Here is a 24,224-nt window from a genome sequence, read left to right as displayed (position 1 = left end):
AATATTTAAACGAACCAAACACTAATTGATTTTGAATGATCCGATTTGATTAACTGACCTAAAATGGATCCAGGACATCTTTAACCAAAATTTCAACCAGTGTGACTCAAGAATAAATACCAAGTGTAAATTAAACATGTGTGCAAACAAACAAGTAAACAAGAATTAATGTCAAATCCATTCACATTTCCGTTTCATAGAAAAAATACAAACAAAACATTATTAGAACCTTCTACCACACTGTATGTTCACGTCTGCAAAATTCAGTCATTTATAGTCATTATAATTGCAAATTGTAAAGAAATTTGAGCAGCTCAAAAATTAGATACTCGGAAAAAAAATGAGAGGTAGTCAGTAAAATGCAGTTTTACAAGAATGCAATGGTGCAAACGTGCAGTTTATAGATAGAAAGGGATCAAGGTGATGTATAAAAATGAAAAGATTAAGGAGAAGTAACAAGTTAATTCTAATTTCCCACAAGGATACAGAATCATTGAGTGTGGTGTGCTTATATTAATGGGCGTTAAGTAAGGTGACTGCTTTTCCTCATGTGGTGGTTCTTGTCCTGATGGACCGGTGGCGTCTGCCGGAGTGCAGCAAGTTGAACAAAGCGTGGACTGGATGGGTGCAGTCTTTGGTGATGCTGGTCGCACTGCTGAGGCTGCATGACCGGTACATGTCTGTCAGGGAGGGGAGGGGGTGCCCGATGGTTCTCTCTGCTTCCATGCAGAGGGGGAACCTCACTGGGATGCAGTAGGACATTATGGGCTCGATGGCTGAGTGGTAGAAGGTCCTCAGAAGCTATATATATATATATATATATATATATATATATATATATATATATAAAGTACTACATCCCATATCAAGGTGACATCTAACAAAGGAGGCAGTATTTTTCATTCAAGCAACCTAGAGCAGAGATAAGCTGAAATGTCTATTAGTAGTTATCAAATATGCATCTATCTATAAATGAATCACTTGTATACCAATGAAAGCTGTAGCACTTTTTTATAGAAGTTTTTATACCAGATTGGGAACATTTTCTGTAGTCGACGTTTGTGTCAAGTAGTTTTAGATAAATATAAAGAAATACATTTCTAAAAAGGCAGATTCACTGTCCCTACAGTAGGGACAGTGAATCTGCTTTTTTAGAAATGTAGTTCTACATAGTTCTATGTAAGAGTTGTTTGTTTGTTGTTTTTTTCCCTCTAAAATTTGAGTAAACTAGCAAAGACAAATGTTTTCATTGTAAGAAAAGGTTTAAACAGATTTATACTGGTACGATACCCTCTGGGATTACATAAATTATTTTGAACAGTTAAATTCCAAGATGGAGTGGCACCGTATTAAGTGGGGTTATCCATGTGTTGGTGGACACTGCAGTCAGATGTGAAACACAGTAAATATTTGGTAAATATATTGGGAGCATGTTTTTGTAAATCTGACTCTAAAAGAGTGTGCCACAAACCTCGCTGCATGTCAGTCTGCACACAGCACAAAACTCCATGATGCACATCAATAATAGAAACCATATTAGATTTAAAAGAAGTTCCAAAGCTCTGATGTTTATTTGCTCAAAATATGGATAAAGGAAGATTATTTTCTCCAATCGTAATAGAAAGAAAAAAAAAAACATTACAAAAGTAAAATGACCAGAATGATATTGAAATGACTTTGAGTTCCACAGTAACTCCACTAATGGATCTTTTTCTGAATAAGTTTGTCAATGAAAGCTACAGGGAAACATAAATCATGTTTAAAAAATGTGAAGTGTTTATAATGAAACATGTAGAAAAAAAAAGTTTTTATAGTGCAACTGCTACTTAGTGTTTAGGTTTTTATGAATTATTATTATTATTATTATTATTATTATTATTATTATTATTATTATTATTATTATTATTATTATTATTATTATTATTATTATTTTATCCGTTTTCTGTTTTCTCCGGTGTTGCTGTGCTGTTGTTGTAAGGACGCGCTGCCATCCAGTGGCCGTCCGTAGTTTGGTAACCACAGAGTTTGTTTCCACCCGAACTACAAAACATGTTACACCTCAAATGTAGTTCCGCTGCGTTGATTTCAAGACATTTCTCATTCTAGTAAGTACAGTTATCTATTTTATCTTGTTTAAAATTGCTCGTATAAACGTACCGACGTGCCCGACTCTTTAGATAAAATTCAAAAATAATATTTTATGTTAAAATGCCGCTTAAATCGCTGTGGTTTGGCGGAGCTTTAGCTCAGAAACAAATGCTAACGTCCTTCCTGACTGACAACAAATAAAATAGACTATGATGAAACAACTGTTTCTTTAACCTATTTAATTTTTGTAATATATATGAGGAGAATAGTCATATTTATGACGTGTTAACTGTTTGTTCCACAGCTTTATTAATATCAGAAAATAAATACAATCGTGTTTTTTTAATTATTCCTTAATTTTCTAAATTAACATTGATATTATCTTACAATATGCACATTATGATAATATAAAATATTTTGACTGTGATTGACAATTAAAATAACATTCTTGATTGTTATATTGTGTGCATGACACCACATTTAGTAGAGACTCTAAAAACCAAATGTGATTTTTTTTAAGCTGCTTTTGTTTTGTTTCATCCAGCTGATGGATTAACCCCCTCAGGCCGACATGCTGCACCCCGCTGAGGCCCTGATGCGGCCCCTGTCCAGGAATGAGGTGCTGGGCATGTTGATCAGGTTGACCGTCTTCGGTGCAGCCACATACTACAGCATCAAGTGGGTAGTTGACGCTATGGACCCCACCTCCAAACAGAAAAGCCAGTCCAAGAAAAGGGTGAGCTCACAGCCGAATTTGAGTTTTGTTTAAGCTGAAATGATTTTCTCTAAAAATGTCCTCAATCTGTTTTCAGGCAGAGCAGCTTATGAAGAGGATCGGCGTCGAGGGAATAAAACTAACAGATTATGAACTGAACATAGCAACGCATTTAGTTGATCCACAAACGATAAAGGTAACTTTAAGGTTAAACTCTGAGACCTTTCATTTTATTTAATTACATTTTTTCTTTAACACCTGACTCCCATCTTGCAGGTTTCCTGGAATGATATTGCTGGTCTTGAAGATATTATCAACGAACTACAAGACACGGTTATCCTACCTTTTCAGAAGAGACACCTTTTACCTGGATCCAAACTCTTTCAGCCTCCTAAAGGTGTGAAGTGTGTAATGTACTAGAATCCAGAGCAGAAAATGATTGGAGTCACAATTTGGCTACTTGAAGTGACTTTCTCCATGTTATGGAAATGTAAAGTGGCCTGCAAAGTTCTTTTTATTTATTTATTTGTTGGCATTTTCTGGTGAAAAAATAACAATCAAGATCATTATTTTTGCTGAATAAAGAAAAGAACAGATATTAATCCCTTGAAAAAGAGATCGGATCTCAATAGGATTTTCATGGTAAAATAAAGATAAAATGCCATTTACAAAATATTTTTAAAAAATAGTACAAATTTAGGGACAAAAGCAAAATAAGAAACTTAAAAAAGGTAAATGACAGAAATAAGAAAAAATAACAAAAAACAATGACCCAGTATTTTCTTGAGATATTAATCAATGAGTTTAAATGTTCCAATCTTTTTTTGTTGTTGACTTTTTGAAATTTTTTACCCCTAAACTTTGATCATGACCAGTACATGATAGATTTGTCGGATACATTTTGTGGGTTTTTACATTTAAGGAAAAAATAAGGAAAAACCATTGTAAATCTTTTCCAACTAAAAGATTAAACACAACTTCTTAAGGATCATCAACTATCTTGAAACTTATTTTAAAAAACTTATTCCATATTACCCAACTGCATTATAAGTTTAGAATTCAAGTGTTTGCCGTGTCAGTTTGCAATATTGCAAACAAAGCCATATGTGGGTCTATCAAAAAGGGGTGGAGCTGGGAGCTTGTGGCCCCGCCCAGCATACTTTCTATGTAACAAATATGATCTTTTTAAAAAGTGTTCTACTCTTCTGCTCCTGATTTACAACCATTTGAGCAAAAAATACTCAGAAATTCAATTTTAAGCTTTAATAACCTTAATATATTAAAAACACAATTTTAATCAGTTAAAGTTGTCCCATTCAATAAAAGAAATCAACTTTTCTACTTTTTGTTCAGACTTTACTAAAAAAAAAAAAAAACATCCTTTTTTTTCCTACAGGAGTCTTATTATTTGGTCCTCCTGGTTGTGGGAAGACAATGATCGCCAAGGCAACCGCCAAAGCCTCAGGATGCAAGTTCATCAACCTGCAGGCGTCCACTCTGACAGACATGTGGTACGGGGAGTCCCAGAAGCTGACTGCTGCCGTCTTCTCTCTAGCCGTCAAAATCCAGCCGTGCATCATCTTCATTGATGAGATCGGTGAGTGTCCCCAGCAGGATGTGGTTCAGGGGACTTCCTGTTTGATTTCAGTTAATTACTCCACAGGGCTCGTCTTAATTCTTTTGAAAACATGACAGAAAAAGGAGACAGGCGGTTTGCGTTTCAAGAAATCCTCAGAGGTTTTAATCAAAGTCAGAATAATAGAGTATTAGCCGAGACTCTTTTTTTTTTTTTTTTTTTTTTTTTTTTNTGTTTTTATGTCTCATATTTTAGAGTCCTTTCTAAGGAATCGCTCCAGCCTGGACCACGAGGCCACAGCCATGATGAAGGCCCAGTTCATGAGCCTGTGGGACGGACTCGACACCTCTCCAACCACACAGGTTTTCAATTCTTTTGTCAAAAAGGAAAAAAAAACAGTTGGTCAAACATCTTTTCTTTTTGTTTGTGGGGGACTTAGGTGATGGTGATGGGAGCCACAAACCGACCGCAGGATGTGGATCCAGCGATTCGGCGCAGGATGCCTGCTGCCTTTCACGTTGGCCTGCCGGTAAGAACACAGCAGGAGAATCTTATTTTGAAAAAACTGAAAGTGTTTTGAGGGCAACAAAAGTAACATCTGTGGTACACATTCCAAATGAACCTCAAAACTTTTTTAAAAAATTGCAAGAAACAAAATAATTCTCATTTTGTTCTTCTTTCAGGACGTGAGGCAGAGAGAGGACATCCTGAGGCTGATTCTGGCAGGAGAAAATGTGAGCGGCTGTTCCTTTTCATGCTGCACAGTCACTCTATATGTTCTCTGTCAAATCCTAACAAACGGATCTCCTGGAGGCTGTTTGGTCCTCACCTGCGGATGAACAAGTTCTCTCCGGTTGTCTCATGTCGCCGTTTCATCTCTTCCTCTGCAGCTCAGTAACGCCATTAATCTGAAGCAGATTGCCGAAAGGACTCAGGGCTACTCCGGCAGCGACCTGAGGGAGCTGTGCCGGGACGCGGCTCTGTACCGCGTCAGGGACTACGTACGCAAGGAGGAGATGAGGCAGATCGGGCGGCTGCTGCAGGACAGTGAGGAGGAGGAGCTGTAGGTCTCATTTACATACCATTAATGCTGTTGATGGACGAGCTGCTTTGAGCGGTTTAAGAATTCCCACTTTTCATTTCAGGTCAGAATAATTAGAGCGGTCAGATCTGATTTCTCAGGGCGTGTCGGCCAAATCTTAAAGTCTCCCTATGATGATTTTTTTTTTTATTTAAAAAAAAACTTTCTCAGTAGTGTTTTAATTATAATTATTATTAAGTTTTTAACCAAAATCCCACAACCTAAATGTCATAAAAAGCTATTTTTCATGTTGATCTGAAGCTTCAGTCGAAAAAATATTCTCTGGAGGGCGTGGCTTTTGGAGCTGAGCAGCGCTAATCTGTCCCGGACCCCCCCTGTCTGATTGAGGTGACTCTGTGTCTCGCTAGCATAAATCATCACCGCTAGAGCTGGATGTCAGCTCAGACGAGGAAGTTGTGAGCTTCACGGGACGAACTTTCACCGATCCTTTGCAGCTGCTGTCGACTGAGCCGCCGTTCGCGTTTCCGTGGTCACATCAGGAAGCTCCGTGGAGTCTAGTGGAGGATTTTTCCAGAAATACTCGGAAATGCAAAAACGAAATAATTTCTTGCTACATTTGTTCTCTTTCATAAGAAAAAAGCCACAAATACATGTTAAAAAGTTAAAAAACATGATTTTCAGCAGAGGGGGACTTTAATGCATCAGGCAGGCTGGGTCAGTAAATATCTGTGCAGACTCCGCTTAAAGGGAATAAAAAGGCCGACTATAAATTAGAAAAAAATTTATTGTTAAACTATTCTTCATGATTCTTCATTTTTGATAGTAACTTGCAAAAACAGGTCAGAAGAAAAAATAATTTAAGATTTGATATATAGAAAACAGCATATAAAAAATGCTGTCTTTAAAAGAATTACAAAACTTTTTTAAACAATTTTAATTTATGCTTATATTCACTTAGCTGATCATAAAATATCATAGGAATATGATATTTGAACGTAATGTAATTTGAGCAGGTTCCATAGAAAATACTTGGAAGTATTTTATAAGCAACAAATAAGAGAATAAAGAAAGAGAAGCAAACAACAAAAACAACAAATCTGTTTGAAATAAGAAATGTTTGGACACTTGGGAGTTTTTTTGTCAAATTGAAGTTTTTAGTTCAGGTTTTAGAGAGAAACTCAGCAAAGCAAAACTTGATTTTCAAGGAATAAAATATTTCCAAAAACTAGCTATGCAACACAAAATATCCCTCCCCTTAACTCACATCACACACTTTAAACACTCACTCTGATGAAAATTGTGGTGTGGCTTTCTTATAATCTTAGAAGCCATGTAAAGAAAATGAAAAATTAATATTTCTATATTCAAATTGTTGCAAATTGGGATCAGATAAAAAAATTAAATTTGAAAAACAAAAAAAAAGTATTTGTGAGCTAGAAAGTACACTGTGTGGGCCATAGGCTCTCTGCTCCAGGCTCTCAGCAACGGGAAGGGGGTGCGGGGTTGCTCCGTGCCAGTGGCCCCGCCCACAACTCAGAGGCTAAGTTCTAACGAGCTATTGCCACTCACCAGCATCTTAGAAAACGACACAGGTTTCTTTTATTTTTACTAAAAAGTGGCATAATTATAACTAAGAGACCACTGGGAACACTTTTCAAAGGATGATCAGAGTGAAACTTTAAAACTGTAGATCTCTGTGTGATGTGTGAAAATGTCTACACATTAGGAGGAGGACGAAAGATGGAAAGTTTCTGTCAAAGGAGTTTAAAGGAGTCGAAACAGAGGGAAGTCTTTTGTCACTTCTGGTTCCTGACATCCATTCGTTTGACAGATTTTCACTATAATTCTTAAAAGAAAAAAGCATTTCCTTCTTTGTTGTTTTTTTTAATCTTGAAGTTATTCGTTTTGTTACATAATGCAAAAAGTGTTTGGTGAAGCTCAACTCTCCTTAGATGTACACAGACACTGAAAGTTTTTATGATTTTGTATAATTGGCAATAGTTTTTTTTCAATTTCTGCTAGCCAGGAGCAGCAATAAAAACCCCTAAACGGTATGAATGAAAGTAATAAAGCAAACGCAGCTGTCACCACGCAGCTCTGTGCGCCATCAAAACAGACGGATCTGGTTTTGACTTTAAAGCACTGACAGTTTATGAAAGGCGTACAGTAAGCCTTTCAGAAAGCTATAAAAAGCTTTCCTACAAAGATCTGATCTCTCTAACCCGTTCCTGTGCTGTTGCTAAGCAACTGCTGAAGCCCCTGTTGGGGCAAACCATTACTGCCAGAAGAAAATAAAGACTTTTTAGCATTTTCTTTTCAGAACTCCACGCAGGGAAAAAAAGTTCCATAATGGCAGGAATCAGTAGCAAGTGGCGTCAGAATGAGCATTTAGACGGAAGCTAATGGTCTCCGCAGATGTGCGGCCTTTATTCGGTTTCCCAGTGAGATAGCAAAAGCTGCTTTCTTTCACAGTCAATTAAATGAAATTGTACCTTAATAGAGATTCAAGCTTAGAGAATGTTCTAAAAACTTGCATTAAAAAATCAAAAGTCAAATATTGGAAAAATGTGCATAAACATGTAGAACGTTTAGGTTGTAACTAACCTACTTCCTTATAATAGCGGTCAGTGTGGCTCACGTCTGTGACCTCATTGTTTCCAGCCCCGTGGACAAAGAGCAGCTGCGACCAGTCACCCAGCTGGACCTCCTCTTCGGCCTGGATAAGATGAAGGAGTCCAAACGGGCCACATCCACCATGCTAGGCAGCCCATCGGAGGTTCCTCTGGACTGAACGCTCTGAGAAAACTGGGTCTGTTCCATTTCATCCAGCAGAGACTTTTATTTAAAAACAAGTGCAAATACCAGCAGGCGGCTACATGGCTCAAAAATATAAAAATTACATTTTTGCATGGCTGTTTTCAGGGTAGCTTGTGTTTATGGGAACACAGTTTTAAAGAGACTGTCAGTGTTTATAGCTGGAGGGCTGCTCTGGTTTTAATTATTTACCATTTTTTCGTCATCAGCCTCAATACTTTTTTTTTTTTCAGCAGGAACTCATCAAATCCACCTGTTTTTTTGCATCAGAAAAAGTTGAAGGTGTGTTGCATAGACTATATATTAATGGACCTTGCAACCCTTCGCCCCTCGTATTCCAAACAGGAAGGCCAAAATCCCATAGACTTCCATTGAGAAATAGACAGTTTTATTTATCAGAATAACCATTCTTGCTCTGATACATTCTTCTTAACACCTTCTTTCCCATCCTATTTTTTTTCTTATATATATATATATATTTAATCACAAGTTATACAAGTTATAAACTGACCAATTAGATGCTTTATTAAATACATGTTGTGCCCGCTGGCCCCGCCTCCAACATTTGATTGACAGCTTCCTCAGTAAAAGCGGTGTGGACTTGGAACAAGTCAAAACAAGCTCTCTCATGATTGGTGACAGTAAAAACGTGACTCAGACAAACTTGCACTAATCGCTGTTTATGGGTTCCAATATGGCGGTAGACGTATCAGGAAGTGACGGTGAATTCCCTGGCTTGATTTCGCGAAGGGCAGAGGTATTTCCTGTGGGTCACATCAACACCTTGCTTTGTCCAGTTCATATAAACAGTCTATGGTTTGTTGTGCCGTAAACACTCAAAGGCTATGTCTGAACTCCTTCCCTGCTCACTACACAGTGCACTATAACATGCGTTTGCCATTTTCTAGTGTTCAAATCTACAATGCCAAAATCGATTCCAGTAGAAATTTCCCAGAAGTCTTTGCAAAATACTAGCGTGCATCGATGCTCAGTACATTAGCGAATATAGACCACAATGCATTGCGGTTGAAACATTTTTGGGAAAGTGTGTTTAAATGTAATTTTTAACAAATCCTCCAGATTTTCATCATCAGAACACAGCGGAGTCATGAACAGACGTCATAAAATGTTCATATTGATAAGATTTTGAATTTGTGAAATCGGTGACGTCATATCCGGCATTTAGCAAGACAAAAGTAAAGTAGTGAGCATGGTGTTCGAATTGCTTTGAAAATCCAAAATATCGTCCCTCATTACATAGTTTGTTAGTAGCTAGGAAGTAGAGTCGGAATTCAGACATAGCCATAAACTACTGTTGAAAATGCAACAAGAAATGCCATAAAATAGTCAGTTTTTATAAGTATTTCAAGTGATTCTTTAAAGTTAAGATCTTTCCTTTTGTTTGTTTTGGATTTTAGTTTTCTTATAGATGATCCAGTATTTGCACATTTTTTTTGTAACACTTCATGTCATGAGTATTTTTTATTTTCTAGAGTTTCTGTTTAACTGGTAGCATCCTTGGTTCAAATGTGTGCTTCAATTGTTTTATTTTCACTCCCACGGAGCATTTATGTAAAAATATTTCTTTTGAAAAGACAAATTAGATGACATAAATATGTTATCAATTCCAAAGAAGCCTCCGTTTGACCACTTGGTGGCGCTGTAGCTTCACTGCTCTTGTTAGCTGAAGCAGATGTTACAAAATGCTCCTATTAGGAGCTTCTGGTGTTTTTTTTCTTTTTTTAAGGCATTATGGTAAGAAAAAAGCTCTTTAATGTGGATGTGTTCTCTTTATTGGTTTATCCTGTGGTGTTCAAACTCATGTAAGTCTTCATTAGACCACCTCAGGTGACAGTTTGAAGGTCAAACCGTTACCATGTCAACCAGCGCTGCTTCCAAACATGCGTGGTCCTGCTTTCCTGCATCAGTATCATCATAGGAACCTTCATCAGCTTCATGCTGTCATTGGATTATAGAAAGCAGCGGTTCTGGTATTGCTGTCAAAAATGTGATGAATGTGAGATTGTATTTATTAAAACAAATTAAGACATGTGTCTTTTATTTAACCTCTGAAAGAAAACTATAAATAATTTCTGGAGAGATTTAAATCTTTCTGTCCATTTTAATGTCTTTTTATAAGCTTTATGGACTTTAATAAATGTAGAATTATTGATAGAATAATAAAGTTAAAGAAAAAGGGGAAATATTACAGGTAATCTAAAAAATAGGGCTCACATTCTTGCCATTTAGTTATTTATAACCATTATTTATACAAGTTGGTCGATTAAGAACAATTTCTCATTTACAATGACGGCATGACGATTTAGTTGGGAATAATCTACAGCAGATATGAAGTCACACTGAAAAAAGTGAAACATTAGATCAATTAACAACATTTCTGTAATTTAAAATGATTAGTTTTCATTAAATTACAGTTTTGAGTTGATGGTTTACTCAACTTATAAATTGATGAAAAACTAATATTTTTAAATGTAACAACAGAAATCTTGTTACATTTACTAATATTTCACTTTTTACAGCAGTAGTTTGTAGTGTCATTTTTTGGAATGAACTACAGTAAAGTTTTTTCCTAATTTAAAATAAATTCAGTTTTAATTCAAATACAAGTCTAAGATACACAGAAAAAGGTAAAACGTTGGATCAATTAACAAAAGTTCTTTAATTTGTTACATTTAAATTTATTAGTTATTGTCAAATTAAAATTTGGAGTTGATGGTTTACTTAACTAAAAATTTTAATTAGATAAAAACTAATATTTTTAAATGTAACAAATTACAGAACTTTGTTTATTGATTCGATGTTTCACTTTTTACAGCGTAGTTTTAACTTTTTTATGAATTAAATTCAAAAGTACTCTAATATAAAAGCTCTGTGAGCTGGTGATGAACTTGTGGATGCGGTTATGTCACACGGTTGCCATGGAGATAAAGAGCCACGCCCAGGAGAGAAGCCAGGAACAGGACAACATTAAGACTTATCTTTTGCTGAGCTGCTATAATTACTAGGCTCCAAATTACAAAATCAAATCATGTGTGGAAATCAGAAACAGCAATTTCAATCAATCTAATTTTTTGTTACTTTTTAGAAGGAAGTTACTCCAAAATAAGCAGAGATGGAGATGTAGTGTGTTTAACACAAACAGCAGTTGTGTTTAATTAATAACAAAGTAAAAAGAAAAAACAGGATACCTTCAGCCACCCATCCTGAACATGATGAGTAAAAAAAACTGACTCAGGAAGGATCCATGAGGCCTAACATCTGCCACGCGTGTTATATGAGCTGACTCCTAATCATTGTGCTGATTGCATTACCTAATATCATTACATCTGTTACACAACTAGATCAGCACTCGTTATTATATCAGTAATTACTTCTAAATGTTTATTGAGCTGTTTTCATTTATTTTTAGTTTGTAGACCTTTCGCTATCCAATCGGAAGTCTCAATTTGTACTAAGTCAATTACAGCCGGTTCCCTCCCTTGTTCCCTTAGCAGATCTTTCAATGCTCGTTTCGTTTACTGGATTGATCTGTTCACCCCAGTCCAGTAAAAGGATGTAAAATAAAGAAAAATAAATGAAATGCACTAACAACTCAAAAACTCTAATAAATACCCCAAAAGTTAATGTAATCTTGGGTTTATTTACAGAATAAATACACAAAAATAGCCAAATTACAAAGTCTGTTTAAACAGAACAAATTTTAGCTCTCTTTCCTTTAGCTGGGGAGGATTTGTTCATGAGATATCCAGTTTTTAAATGTTGCCCTGAAGATCCTCGTCCAATCAGGACCTCCGGATAATTAGACACAAATCTACAAACAAAGATAGCAGAAAAAAACGACCTCTCACTCCTGCAGAAAATATAAAAGAAAAAGGAAAAAAAACATCAAATTCATTAATAACGGCTACACGCCAATACAGGAAGTTCTCTTCACTCTAAATTTGAAATTTTTTGAATATTGTATTATCTATTCAGTGTCAAATCTGTCAGCTGATAAAGGATTTTTCATTCTTTCTTGTGAAAGTACACCAGATTTATTGTGATAATAGTCCAACACGTGCCTGTCCTGGTTGTTGTTCATATCAAGTCTGCTCTCTTCATTGTTGAAATCTCTCCTTCTATTATACTGAACTTTAGAAACCTGCTGAATGTTTTTTTTATTTTATTTTTTTGCCCTTTCATGTTAGAATGTGGCATTGTCCACAAACGTATGTGGCATAAATATCCTCAGACAAACAAGAACATTCTGTTTTCGTATCCATGATGAAATAGTGGGAAAACACAGTGAAAGTCTGGGAGTTTGTGACGGTTGTTTGCAGCAAAATCTCTGGATTAGGAAAGATGTTTCTCGAGAGAAGCTAAAGGCTGCACCGCTCTATACACTATATGTATACACTGTCATTTTTATGTTTGTTGGGTTTTATTTTCCTGCTGACTATGGAGTTTTCTAAAGCTCATTCCAAACATACACGGGGTCTTGATAAGGTTTCTGCTCCTGAATGTGTTCCTGTCAGGTCTGACTCACCTCCTGCTGCTCTCCTGTTACACCTGAAGGTGCCAAAACAACATAAATGTAATGCTTTAAGAGTTTAGACCTTCTTTAATGTCTGCTGCCAAAAATTTATTTAATTTGCAATGTATATTTTTTAGACACAATCACATGTTTAGCACATTCTGAATAATAATTGTTATTTCTTGTGCAAAAAACTTTTAATTTCTGCAGCAGAATGCATCAAATGACAATGATATACGTTATATATCACTATCCATTAATACAATTTTACCAGACAAAATGAAAAACGGACAGAAAATGAACATTAAGCATTTTTAAATAAAACTTTTCAAAAAATAAAATGAAGAAAAAAAACTATAATTCTGATTGTAAAAAAGAAAAAAATCACAATAAAAACTGAAATGACTTTAGTTGAAATTATACTAAATAAAGCTCAACCTACGAAAATCCATGAATAACTTAGATCCAGGGAAGTTTCTTTCTTTTATAATAACAGTCCTGAGGTTACATTGTACCTGCGCTCTTTCAGAAGCACGTCATGCAAGATCAAAAGCCAGCTTCCTCCATGTTTCACAGTAGGAACACTCCTCTTTTTGAGACAGAACATCGAGCCAGTGTTGCTATAATAAAATCTAGTTTTGTCTCTGTTGAAATTATATTCTTTCTAAAACTAAAAGGATTGTGAAAAAAACTCTAAACTCACTTCATAAATGTGTTTTTTTTATATAGTGGTGTCCTCACTATTCCTTTTGCTCATTTTGGCTTGATAGTTTAAATTGATGCTAAAGATTTTGACAGAAACATAAAGCTGATTTTAGATGCTTTTATGTAAACATTTTTTCCTTTTACCCCCCACAGGAAGTCTCATTATTTTTTCTGTGGTTCTGTTCAAAGTGGTTATTGTCACCGCCTAAAGAGACAGGCTGATTACCAGATTGAAGACACCTGTGATGCTAATTAGCGGTCACAAAAAGTCTGTAAGGGTCAACATTTCATTTTAAGAAATTGTAAGAAATTTGTCCCCTTTTGACATTTTTTAAAAATTCTTTAATAATATTTGTATTCAAACTAACGATTATTTAACCCTATATAACAATCCCCATCATATTTACAATCATTTCTGAGACTCACATTTCATTAGTATGATCCAACCTTTCCTTGAAAATCAGTTATTTAGAACTAGCATGACTTTTTAAAGTTATACGTTTTTTCCTCGCTAACGTAGATGACCAGCGACTATTGATGACATCATCGAGTGATAGTAACATCCAAATTGGAAGACACTATTTTTTTTATATCTTTCCATTTTGAGGGCTATAGAGGTAGTGTAAGGGATAGGGAGAAGTCAAAAGGGAACTCAGATTTGGCCTTTGTCATTGACTGTATATGTGATCTCGTCTGAGTGACCCCTCCTCCCTCATGTTCCAAACAGGAAGTACCTACTGGTCCCAAAAAGCTAAAATCCTATAGACTTCTATTGAGAAATAAACAGTTATTACTCAGTCATTGTAACTGAAAGAATAAACATTAATGCTCTGATACCTTTTTTTTTTAAATGTAGTCCTAATTTTTTAAGGATATTTTTCTATAGCGCAAGTTATTCAAGTTAAAAACAGGCCAATCAGATGCCTTAATAGGTCTCAAGTCGAACATTCAAAGTGTTTGATTGACAGATTTTCCCAACCTCGCTTTCGGTGGAAGGGGCGTGCTCGCTCCTGATTGGAGAGAGTGGTTGTGATAGAAATATAGACTCAGACTAAATTGGACCAATCAGTGCTTACTGATGACGCCTGGTTCCAACATGGCAACTGAATTTACTTCATTTCGTTGGAACTAGTACCTAGTAATTTTCAATAAGTAACGTCACACCCACTCGACCCATTTCTCTTATACAGTTAATGAACTTGGTCCTTATTTTTTTCCCATAGTGCATCATCCTTCTACTATAGGGGCAGTAGTAGAGCTTTTCCTGTTAATTTCAAAATGGCTGCTTCCGTGAAATCTCAGACACTATTAGCGGGAAACATTTGACCAATTTTCAAAACATTATAGTGAGAATAACTAAAATAATGTTTGTCATTTTAAATGGCTATTTATTGTATGAAACTAACACGACATTTGTTGATAATTATTTTTTTGTAATGCAGTTACACTATGTTAAAATCTGTGGATCAAATTTGAAACGCTGTAAGGCACTTTCCAACTGCACTATTTGATTTCCCTTTAAAAATTCTAAAATAAAAACAAACACCCTCCCACCATATTTATAGGTAAAGGTAGTAAGGGTTAAGATTAGGATTATGGTTACAGTTAGGGTTAAACAAGTAAATTGTTCCTGAGTGTGGCTGTCCCTCAGCTCACTGCTCACCAGGGGATGGGTCAAATGTGGAGAAGACATTTACACATTTAGGAGTGTGACTGTTAATGGGACTTTACCTTGAAGTTTAATTTTAAATACGTGCGGCCAACAAAAGAAATCCAGCCTTGGACACACTTAAAATACGTGCGGCCAATGCAGCAGTGCGATCTTTGCTGCACGTATTATGTGTGGCCAATCTGAATTTCCATCACTTTCTATGCTGGTTGCATGTAAATCCATGGGAATAACATCAATGTGATTTTGTTTTTGTATCTAAACAGACTGAAAATAAACATACAGTTACAACACGCACGCGTGTGCGTGAGCACAGACACACACAAAACAGACAAAGACGCAAACGCGCGCACACACAGATCAATGTAGTGGGTTGAATCCAGAGCGGGTGGGCGGGGGCTGGGTTTTGAGAGGCAGAAATCAGTTTCTCATAGCAGAAAATCGGGGTAATATCTTTAGGTTATTAACTTATCACCCATGATGGCAAAAACAAAAAAAAAGCTCCTGCAGAAGCGCCTGTCGACCGTTGCGGAAAAATGCGCGTCTGATGTAAACCGCGGAGACACCACTCGCACTTCGATTCGCAGCGCTTCCGCGTCCATTGTGAACTCAGCACTCACTGCCACCAAGTGGTAGAAAGCTGCATTCAGGTCCCGTGGCCCTCAGGTTCAGAACAGATTTTTTTTCGCGGCCCACTAGGGGGCGCTCGAGGAACCAAGATGGGGCCAAGAATCACTGACTTAGGTAAACATTTTTCTCTTCAACAGGAGCAACTACAATTTCCTGCACATATAATTTCCTGTTTGGTGACTCCCTCCCTGTTTGATATTCAGTATGAAGTGTCCCGCCGGGGAAAATGCTTTGTAAAAGTCCCAGAGAGGCCGAGGCGTGTTCAGCCTGAAAGGCACTGTGGTGCATTCAGGAACCGTTTGCTCACAGGAAAAGTTTTGTTTCCTAAACATAATGCTGGCTTTCCAGCGCTGACCTTTCTCCTCTGCTAATGCCAGAAAGGCTTGCTCACCTGCATGTAATGCGACTTTCACAGCAGTGTTCAGCACAAGGACATTGCATGCATCTCATCTGAGCCTGACTTAAATGAATAAAGGTTTGCACTAAAGAAAAAAAAAACATGCTAGTATATTTGCTTTGTGTCATGAACAGCAGGTGCCGTGATATTTACACTTTAATGGGAGAAATCTGAGGATTAAACTATTAAATACTGATGAAGCTTTGTTAATCCTCCATAAAACCATCAATGAGTCATTCTCAAAGTCTCTTTTTTAAATTGCAGGACAGCTCCCAGTCAATAAGTATGATGGGAAAAATCTCCACCACCGCCAGGATCACGACTGAATGAATGTCAAAGACTTCCCACGGTGCGCGGAGCTCAAATAGATTCACTTTATCCATCGGTGCAGTAGCTCTCAGAGCTACTCTGATGGTCCCAACCCTTTTTTTTCCATTAGAAAGGAGCAGTGGAAGGGGGGTATAATGCCCCCACCCACCCACCCCCCCCCTCTGTAACTATCCTCTAAAAGCTTCACGACCATCGGACACGATCGAGCGAGCCTGCAGAAATCAGTGGCAGCTGCTATCCCTGTCACATTTCTCGGCAGGATATCCTGCTGCCTGCTGATGCTCAGGATTTCATAGCTGGAGTGGATTACCCTGAAAAGCCATATTGCATAAGCAGAGGGTCTGAATGGCAAAAGCAGCCCCCCCTCCAACAAAGAAGGCTAAATGGATCCTAACAAACAGTTATTGTACCATTCCTCATGCATGCCCTTTAATATGAAGCAGTCTTTTGGTGCGATCGATCCAGTCTGGTGCACTAATACACTGATAATGATGAAGTGTAATATAAGAACGAACTGTGTGGCAAAATAAACCATATGAATTCACTTCAAAAATTATAACTCAAGAAAAAGATCTGCTTCTTTTAACAAAATGCACATTATTTTCTCAAATTTTTCAAATTATGTTATTTTTATTCTTGTTTACCTTTATTTTCCTGCAGGGATCGGACATGATTATGAGCAAAAGCAATGCTACGTCAAAAAATAACACATCAGGAATTTTCTTTTTGTAAGACATGCTGAAATTGTCTGACTTTTGCTCTGTTTTCAGTGATTTTGTGAATTTGGAAATATAAGTAACTTTAACTGGGCAGAAAAGACCTTCTGCTTCTCTATTGTGGAAAGCGAGCGTTAGCATAAATTAGAAGAAGAAAATCTGAGATACCTTCATAATAAAACAAGTAGCATTTAATGAAGTACTTGTAACCTTTGTCTCACTTGGCGGGGTCGTTCACTATGCTCCAAAGTATGTGACGTGGGAAAGGTTTTTGCTCAAAAGCACAAAAAAAATTGTAAGAACAATATGGTCCTTGCAGCCCTTGCCTTCCACAGATTTTTTTTTCCAAAATGAGACAAATACAGACTAGAAAATGAACTTAGATTATGTTGTTTCAGCTCAGTTATAAAAAAGCTGTGGGAAATATCAAATGTGAGATCAAAAATATGTAATCCAGCTGAGAAGCTGTTCTGTTACAAAAACAAAACCTTTACAATGAAAAAGATGCTTCAAAATGAGGTCAGAACAGCCAGAATAAACAGTTGTTTTTTCCCCATTTTGCCATTTTTTATTAAAAGTTCAACTCACTCCTCCCCCATCACTTAGTGGTCACATGATATGCAAATTGGGTCCCAGTTGTTGTGTTTATGCAAATACATTCACAACATTTGTGCAAATAGAGTACCTGACCTTCAAATAATTACTTTAATGCTCAGGGATTAGTTTACATTGAGATGGTTGACATGAAAAGCTTTCTTTGGCTCTAAGAGCTGCAGCCGCTTAAAATGAGAAAATCTGAGGGCTTAACTAGGAGTAATAAAGTACTTGAAAATTGATGATTGGATTAAGATGCTGCTGACACTTCAGAGATGAGTGCAGTTAGTGTTTCATCACTCTCTGCAGGAAATAAAACAAGTAAAAACCTCAATTATTTTATGAGAGGAGAGATTACCTTTTCAATTATGCAACAATTTAAAATTAATATTTTTTTGTGGTAGCAGTTCATTCTGTTTATATTTAATATTCAGGGAAAAAAAAGGAAAATTACCATAGGATAAAATAAAAATACCATCATGTCGGGGGAACCATCCATCCGATCTGAGTGTCTCGTCTCTGCCTCCGCTGCATGTTGAGGTTCAGATCGACTTTAATCTCCCTGGGTGATCTCTGCAGGAGCTGCCATGCAGCGGGAACATGTTGATGGTGCTCATGTTTGATCATTTTTAACTGCCAGCAACAAGATGCAGTTGGGGGAGACCCAGAAGCAGGGTAAAAAGAAGAGTGACGTGTAACTTTCATTACAAGAACAGACACGGAAAATAAAAACCTAAAACGAGGATGTTTAGGTTTAAACTTGACAGACGCTTTTATCCACAGCGACTTACAAGTGAGATGCAAAAGCGAAGTCAAAGAAAACACGTTTACAGTTAAATGTTTTGAAGGCAAGGCTTTACAAGGATATGGAACAACAGTAACTTTTAATTTTAACAGCAAATTTAAGAATAGTTTGCAGCCTTATCATCGTTAGAAAATCCCGTAATGCACAGTAGAAACAAAGAAAACGATGGAAAGCAATGACAAAAACGATGATCCAACAAGAAATGTAACCCAGACAGGAAGTTAACTGATGTAAATATTTTTCGCAATATAAGGAGCTCTAAAAAGCATTTTTTTTTTTTTTTTTTTAACAGAATGGGCCTTGATATCCGGAGCACCTCATATATGGATTAATTTGTGTGCTTAGATGTTGAAGCAATATTGAGAGGTACTCTGTCAAACTGCTTGGTGGGGTCGTATTGTGAATACATTAACAATGCTAACTGGGGGCAGCGTCAAACTTGTTTTTTATGTGTTACTAACAAGGTTGGGACTTAGCATAGTCACAATAACTTGTTTTTAGTCGTATCAGTCTGTTTTTATGGGTTGCAAGCAAGCTCAGAAGTTGCAGGTATTGTGATTATGCTAACACTTGTAATGTGGCTAACGTGTAGCGATGTTGGACTGTGTTAGTTACTTTTTTTTACATGTTATTAACAAGGTTTGGAGTTAGCGTAGTCACAGTAACATTTGTTTTAGCATATCATTCTCCTTTTTATGGGTTGTAAGCAAAGGTCGGAAGTTACAGGTATAGTGAATATGCTAACAATTCTAATGTGGCTAACTTATAGCGGTGTAGGACTGTGTTTTACTCGTTGCAAACAGGGATGGGAGTTGCACGTATCTAACACTTCTAACATGATTAACATGTAGCGGTGTAAGACTTTTTTAACGTGTTAGTAACAAATTTGGGAGTTAGCATAGTCACATTAATGTTTGCTTTTTAGCGGTATCAGTCTGATTTTTTTACAGGTAGCAAATGAAGTCGGAAGTTACAGGTTTCATGAATACGCTAACACTTATAATGTGGCCAATGTGGAGCGGTGTGAGACTGTTTTTTTACATGTTATCAACAAGGGTGAGAAGTAGAAATTAGAAAATAGAAATTATGTTTGCTTTTTACGAGCAAACAAGGAAATTAGGAAGTTACAGGTATTGTAAATACGCTACTACTTCTAATGTGGCTAACGTTTAGCGGTGTCAGACTGTTTTTTTTTTTTTTTTTTTTTGTGTTACAAAAAATGTTGGGAGTTAGTGTAGTCACAGTAACATTCGTTTAGCAGTTATTAGTCTGTTTTTTACATGTGCCAAACAGAAATATCCTAACCCATCTAACTCATTTATTTTGGCTAGCAAACAACATGTCACAAGTTCTGGAGTTAATGTGACCGCAGTTCATAAAGACTGACTGACTTCTCAGATTTCTTTGTCTCGCCTAATGCAGCTAATAGTTTGATGTACCTTATACATGATACACATTTGAAAATAGACCATTCATTGATGGTGCACCTTATAATCTGGTGCGCCTTATAGTGCAGAAAATACAGTACTTCAAATATAAATTGTGAAGATACATTATTAAACTGTACTAAGAAAAGAAATGTGTAACTTAAAAATTATATATATTTAAAAAAAATTCTGTTGTTTCCTGTATTGCAATTCCAAAATGATTTGGATGCTCCTCACTTTGGATTCAGAGAACAGAGCTTGACACTTGTGGCGCTTTAAGCCGTGAATTGAACGGCGTTGCAGCTCATCCTCCTTGATGTTTTGTTGGACAGCGCTCTGTGCTCGGAAATTCTGAGGCCTGCAAGATTTCTAGCGATCGCTCTGTTGATGTTTTAGACTTAGCTGCTCTGTTTTCTCAGTTTTCATTCAATCCAGTACCACTTTTATTCCCAATGATGACAATGATATTTTTTCAAATGTCTGAACTTGAGGAGATTTATGTCATTTTCTTGTCGTTCTTGCGATGCAATAGTTCAAAGCAGCAAAAAAAAAAAATTCCTCTGATAATTTGTTTTCTGCTCCTCTTGCGCTCTTGCTTCACGCTGAACTTGATGTGAGGCCAAGTCAAAGAAAAGGGCCCGTGCATTAGCAGGTGTAATTGGAGAGTCTGAGTGCTGCAGCACCCCAGATGAAAGGTAATCACAAGGTGTGTGGTCTGTTAGAAGAGGTGTTAAGAGAAGGCTCAGATCTCGCATCTTACTGCTGCTGTTATTGCACATCCGTCCTCAGACTCAAAGCACTCAAAAAGGAGGGCGAGTCCGCCGCTTTCATCACTGAAACTGCAAAGTCCACGTGCTAAGTCCAAGTTTTTCACTTGTCAACATTCAGCCGGTACAACTTGCAAATCCCCGTCTTGTACATTTGATAAGCAGTGGTGTTTTTTTACTTCTCAGAAAAAAATGGGCACATTAACAACATATTTACTCATTTTTTTGGACTATAGGTCGATAGTAAAAGTCGCAGAAAAGAAAAAAATTAATATATAAGTCGCACTTTTGGGAGAAAAGTCTGATGGTTTTGAACAATTAGGCTAACAAAATGCTGCTTTCACACCTAAAGTGATTTTTGCATCAATTTTGTCTCCCCCTTACGCCGAATTTGCTGCTCAAGGTTGGTCCAAAAATGTGTTCATAAACCAGACGCTCCCGACGTTTGTGGGAGGAGCTTCTGTCCAAAGTGTTTAGGTTCATCCCTACATAGAAGCATTGACTGTTTATCTAATTTACCATGCATGGAAGACACAGACAAAGTTAAGAGATCAGGTTTTTTTTCATTTTGAAGAGCTCTACAGAAACATTGGTAAACTGGTCTCCATGTCTCAATGACACCATTCAAATTCACCATGTACTGCAGGAGCTGCACCTGAATGATGGCGCTTTCAGCAGTACTTCCGTGTCTCTGTGATCCAGTTTGACCACCTGCTATACTTATTAGTCAGAGGAGGGAAAAATAAAATCAAGAATAATATTGTCGTGATTCAATGAAGTAAAATATCTTGAAGCTTAGATTGTTTTTGGAATTCAGACTGAGCAGCACTTCTTCATCTGTGTTGCTCAGTCTGATGCAAAAACTTACAGTGCTCTCTAGTGGTTGTTAGTGGAAAAATAATAAACAGATGAGCCTATTTTTTTTTTTTTTAAATCACCTGAGTATAAGTCGCATCCCCAGCCAAACTATACCTAAAAATATATGGCACATCTTGGAAAAAAAAAACTTTATTAATCGTTGTAAAAAAAAAAAAAAATCTTACAAAATGTTGTAAAAACTATATAACCTGTAAATCATACTTTTGTTAGCTTATTCTACTGTAAATATTTAAACATATAAAATATGTTCCAATTAACCTGATAAATATTTTTAAATACAGAATTAAGTACTTTTAATTGTAATACTACATTTTGACATTAGTGATTTACAATGTCACTGTGAAATTACAGAAAATATTTACCTGTTTAGTTTTTATATTTTTACTTTGTCATGTCAGAATATTTTACTATTAAAATATATATATATATATATATATATATATGTTTTATTTTTCACACATATAAAGCAAACGCCCAACTCCTCTCAAAAAATGTACTCAACACATATGCTGACAGAGACTTATAGAAATTAGCTAACGTAATTGTTTTCTATTTCTGTCATTTATCTCATGGTGTACCTGCGCTCCTGCGGCTCCTTCCGAATGGTCCCAGCTGTCGGCATTCATCTCATCAACTACAGACCACTATTTAGGACGGGCCTTCTCCAGCCTTCATTTTCAGTTTGTTACCTTCTCTGGTTAACTACTTTGGTTTTGTACCTCTGTTCATGAAGTTTTGTCTCAAGCCTTCGCTCACACTCCTTTGCCTTCAGGATCATCTTCACACGTGCCGACCTGGGTCCTACACTCCACTACTATCGCCTGGTTCCACGCCCAGAACTCTGCCACGCCGCCATCAACTTCATTCACCAACTGGATCTTCGTTCTGCCGCTCCTGGGTTCATCTCTCGCTCTTCACCTCAAGACGAGCTCAGGTTCCAGACCGCTTCTTCCTCTGGCCCCAGAACTCCAGTTTCAGTTCACCAGACACCCAACGGAGAAATAAAGTCTCGTATCATGCTTCTGTTTCTATGATCATCTGGGTGTGCTTCACCTCACTCTGTAGGCATGTCACATCTTTTATTTTCCCTTTTGAGGTTGTAATAGTCACCAGCTGCATTGATAAAATGACTAACTTGTCAATTATGATTTAAAAAAAAAAAAAAGATTTACTTATAACTGACTGAAAGCATTCCTACAATACATTGCAATCTTCCAGCTTACAGCACATGTGGGTATGGAAAAGTGATGTGTACACAAGCGGTTTGATTTTTTTTTTTTTTTTTTTTTTTAAACAAACTAAAGACATTTTTTATAGAACTTTAATTTCCTGCCTGAGAATCTCTTGTTAACAGAGGAAAGTGGAACCAGGGCAGTTCTTCTTGTAGCCCTATGGTGATTTGTCACAAAACCAAGTGAGTCCTCATTTATTTCATTATAAATCTGGTAATTCTTTTGATTGAAAATTGTATTCTGTATTTAAGAAGAAACTATTGAGTTTTATAAGATAATTAATAGAAGTTATCATTAGAGAACCTTTCTGGCTGTGATTAAACCTAAGTGTCCAGTTAATTTGATTTGCTGACATTCTGTTGTCCTGTCAAGACGACAGAAAACTCAAAGCTGAAAAACTGGCTAAATATGGGCTAAAAAAAAAACCAAAACATAATGTCAAACAGCCTCTTTAGTCATTGCAAAAAAAGTTATTCATGGTAGGCAGGTCACACAGCATCTGCTTTGAGTTTTGTGGTCACAGTGACACATTAGAAATTCTTTCATCCACTCAAATAATCTATTTTAAGGGGAAAGACACATTTTTGTATGAATTAATAAACTTTTTCAGGAAATGTTTTAGTTTTTTGTGGGACAAATTAACTGCAAAAACAGCCCCCTAGAAATAAGTAAAAAAAAATCTTCAAATTTGAAAATATGTTCTTTAAATAAGCAAAACTCTGCCAATGAGGTAAGAACAATTGTCTTACCAGGATTTTTTTAGAAAAAAAAAAAAAAACATTGATTTAAACACAATCTCTTTATTTGCTATTAAATAACTTCTTTTTTTTTTTATTTTAATAAATCATAAATATTTTTTTCTGGAAGCAACAGTCTTTTTACTCAAAATTCAGGTTTTGCACATCAGTAGCAATGCATTATTGGTCTTTATTTTCTATATTGTGTCATATGGTTGGATTAGCATGATAACGATTCAAGGCAGCTACAAACTGAGTGCTAATTTTGCCATCATTTCTTTTAGGGCAGATTTATACGATGTGCAGTCTGTTTAAGTCTGCTTGAGCTAAATGATTTGATTAGCAAGGATTTGCATAAAAACTATTAATATTTTTTTGGAAAAATGACAAGAATCCTTAACCTCTTTGAACCTTAATTTATTTTCAATTATATAAAAAGAATCTTCAATGTTTTTGCCAATTCAAGGTGATTCTAAATTAAATGGAGTCATAGATTAAATGGTAAGACATCAAGAGGTTAAAACTCTTTTAGTTTCAGACATTTTTAGAGCTCACCTGTGTATAACA

At 36.4% G+C, this 24,224-nt stretch overlaps 1 protein-coding gene across 3 annotated transcripts; it reads left to right on the top strand.

Moving 5' to 3' along the window:
* Window positions 1–1,970: 1,970 nt before the first annotated feature.
* On the top strand, window positions 1,971–22,945 carry atad1a (ATPase family AAA domain containing 1a). Of its 3 annotated transcripts, XR_002919647.2 has the most exons (12): window positions 1,971–2,105; window positions 2,633–2,824; window positions 2,901–2,999; window positions 3,080–3,200; window positions 4,200–4,400; window positions 4,635–4,741; window positions 4,819–4,908; window positions 5,063–5,113; window positions 5,270–5,442; window positions 8,083–8,230; window positions 22,301–22,368; window positions 22,461–22,945. XR_002919647.2 is itself a non-coding variant. In XM_024275853.2 (11 exons), the coding sequence occupies exons 2-10, from the start codon at window positions 2,660–2,662 to the stop codon at window positions 8,210–8,212; spliced, it is 1,137 nt and encodes a 378-aa protein (XP_024131621.1). In that variant the 5' UTR covers window positions 1,971–2,105; window positions 2,633–2,659; the 3' UTR covers window positions 8,213–8,230; window positions 22,461–22,945. The 3 variants fall into 3 exon arrangements, 2 of the variants coding, with proteins under 2 accessions (XP_024131621.1, XP_036069555.1); XM_024275853.2 differs by lacking the exon at window positions 22,301–22,368; XM_036213662.1 differs by lacking the exons at window positions 22,301–22,368; window positions 22,461–22,945 and having other exon boundaries at window positions 8,083–8,330.
* Window positions 22,946–24,224: the final 1,279 nt, after the last annotated feature.

This window comes from Oryzias melastigma, linkage group LG9, assembly GCF_002922805.2.
Source record: "Oryzias melastigma strain HK-1 linkage group LG9, ASM292280v2, whole genome shotgun sequence".
Classification (NCBI taxonomy): domain Eukaryota; kingdom Metazoa; phylum Chordata; class Actinopteri; order Beloniformes; family Adrianichthyidae; genus Oryzias; species Oryzias melastigma.
The sequence above is the reverse complement of the archived record's forward strand: the minus strand, read 5'-3'. Positions and strand labels throughout refer to the sequence as shown.

Bases quoted from the DNA above. Each gene is read 5' to 3' on its own strand.
- atad1a (XM_024275853.2), top strand. From the start codon at position 2,660: ATGCTGCACCCCGCTGAGGCCCTGATGCGGCCCCTGTCCAGGAATGAG. The intron at 3,000-3,079 runs GTAACTTTAAGG...CCCATCTTGCAG, and splicing joins TTGATCCACAAACGATAAAG to GTTTCCTGGAATGATATTGC. The intron at 4,742-4,818 runs GTTTTCAATTCT...TGGGGGACTTAG, and splicing joins ACACCTCTCCAACCACACAG to GTGATGGTGATGGGAGCCAC.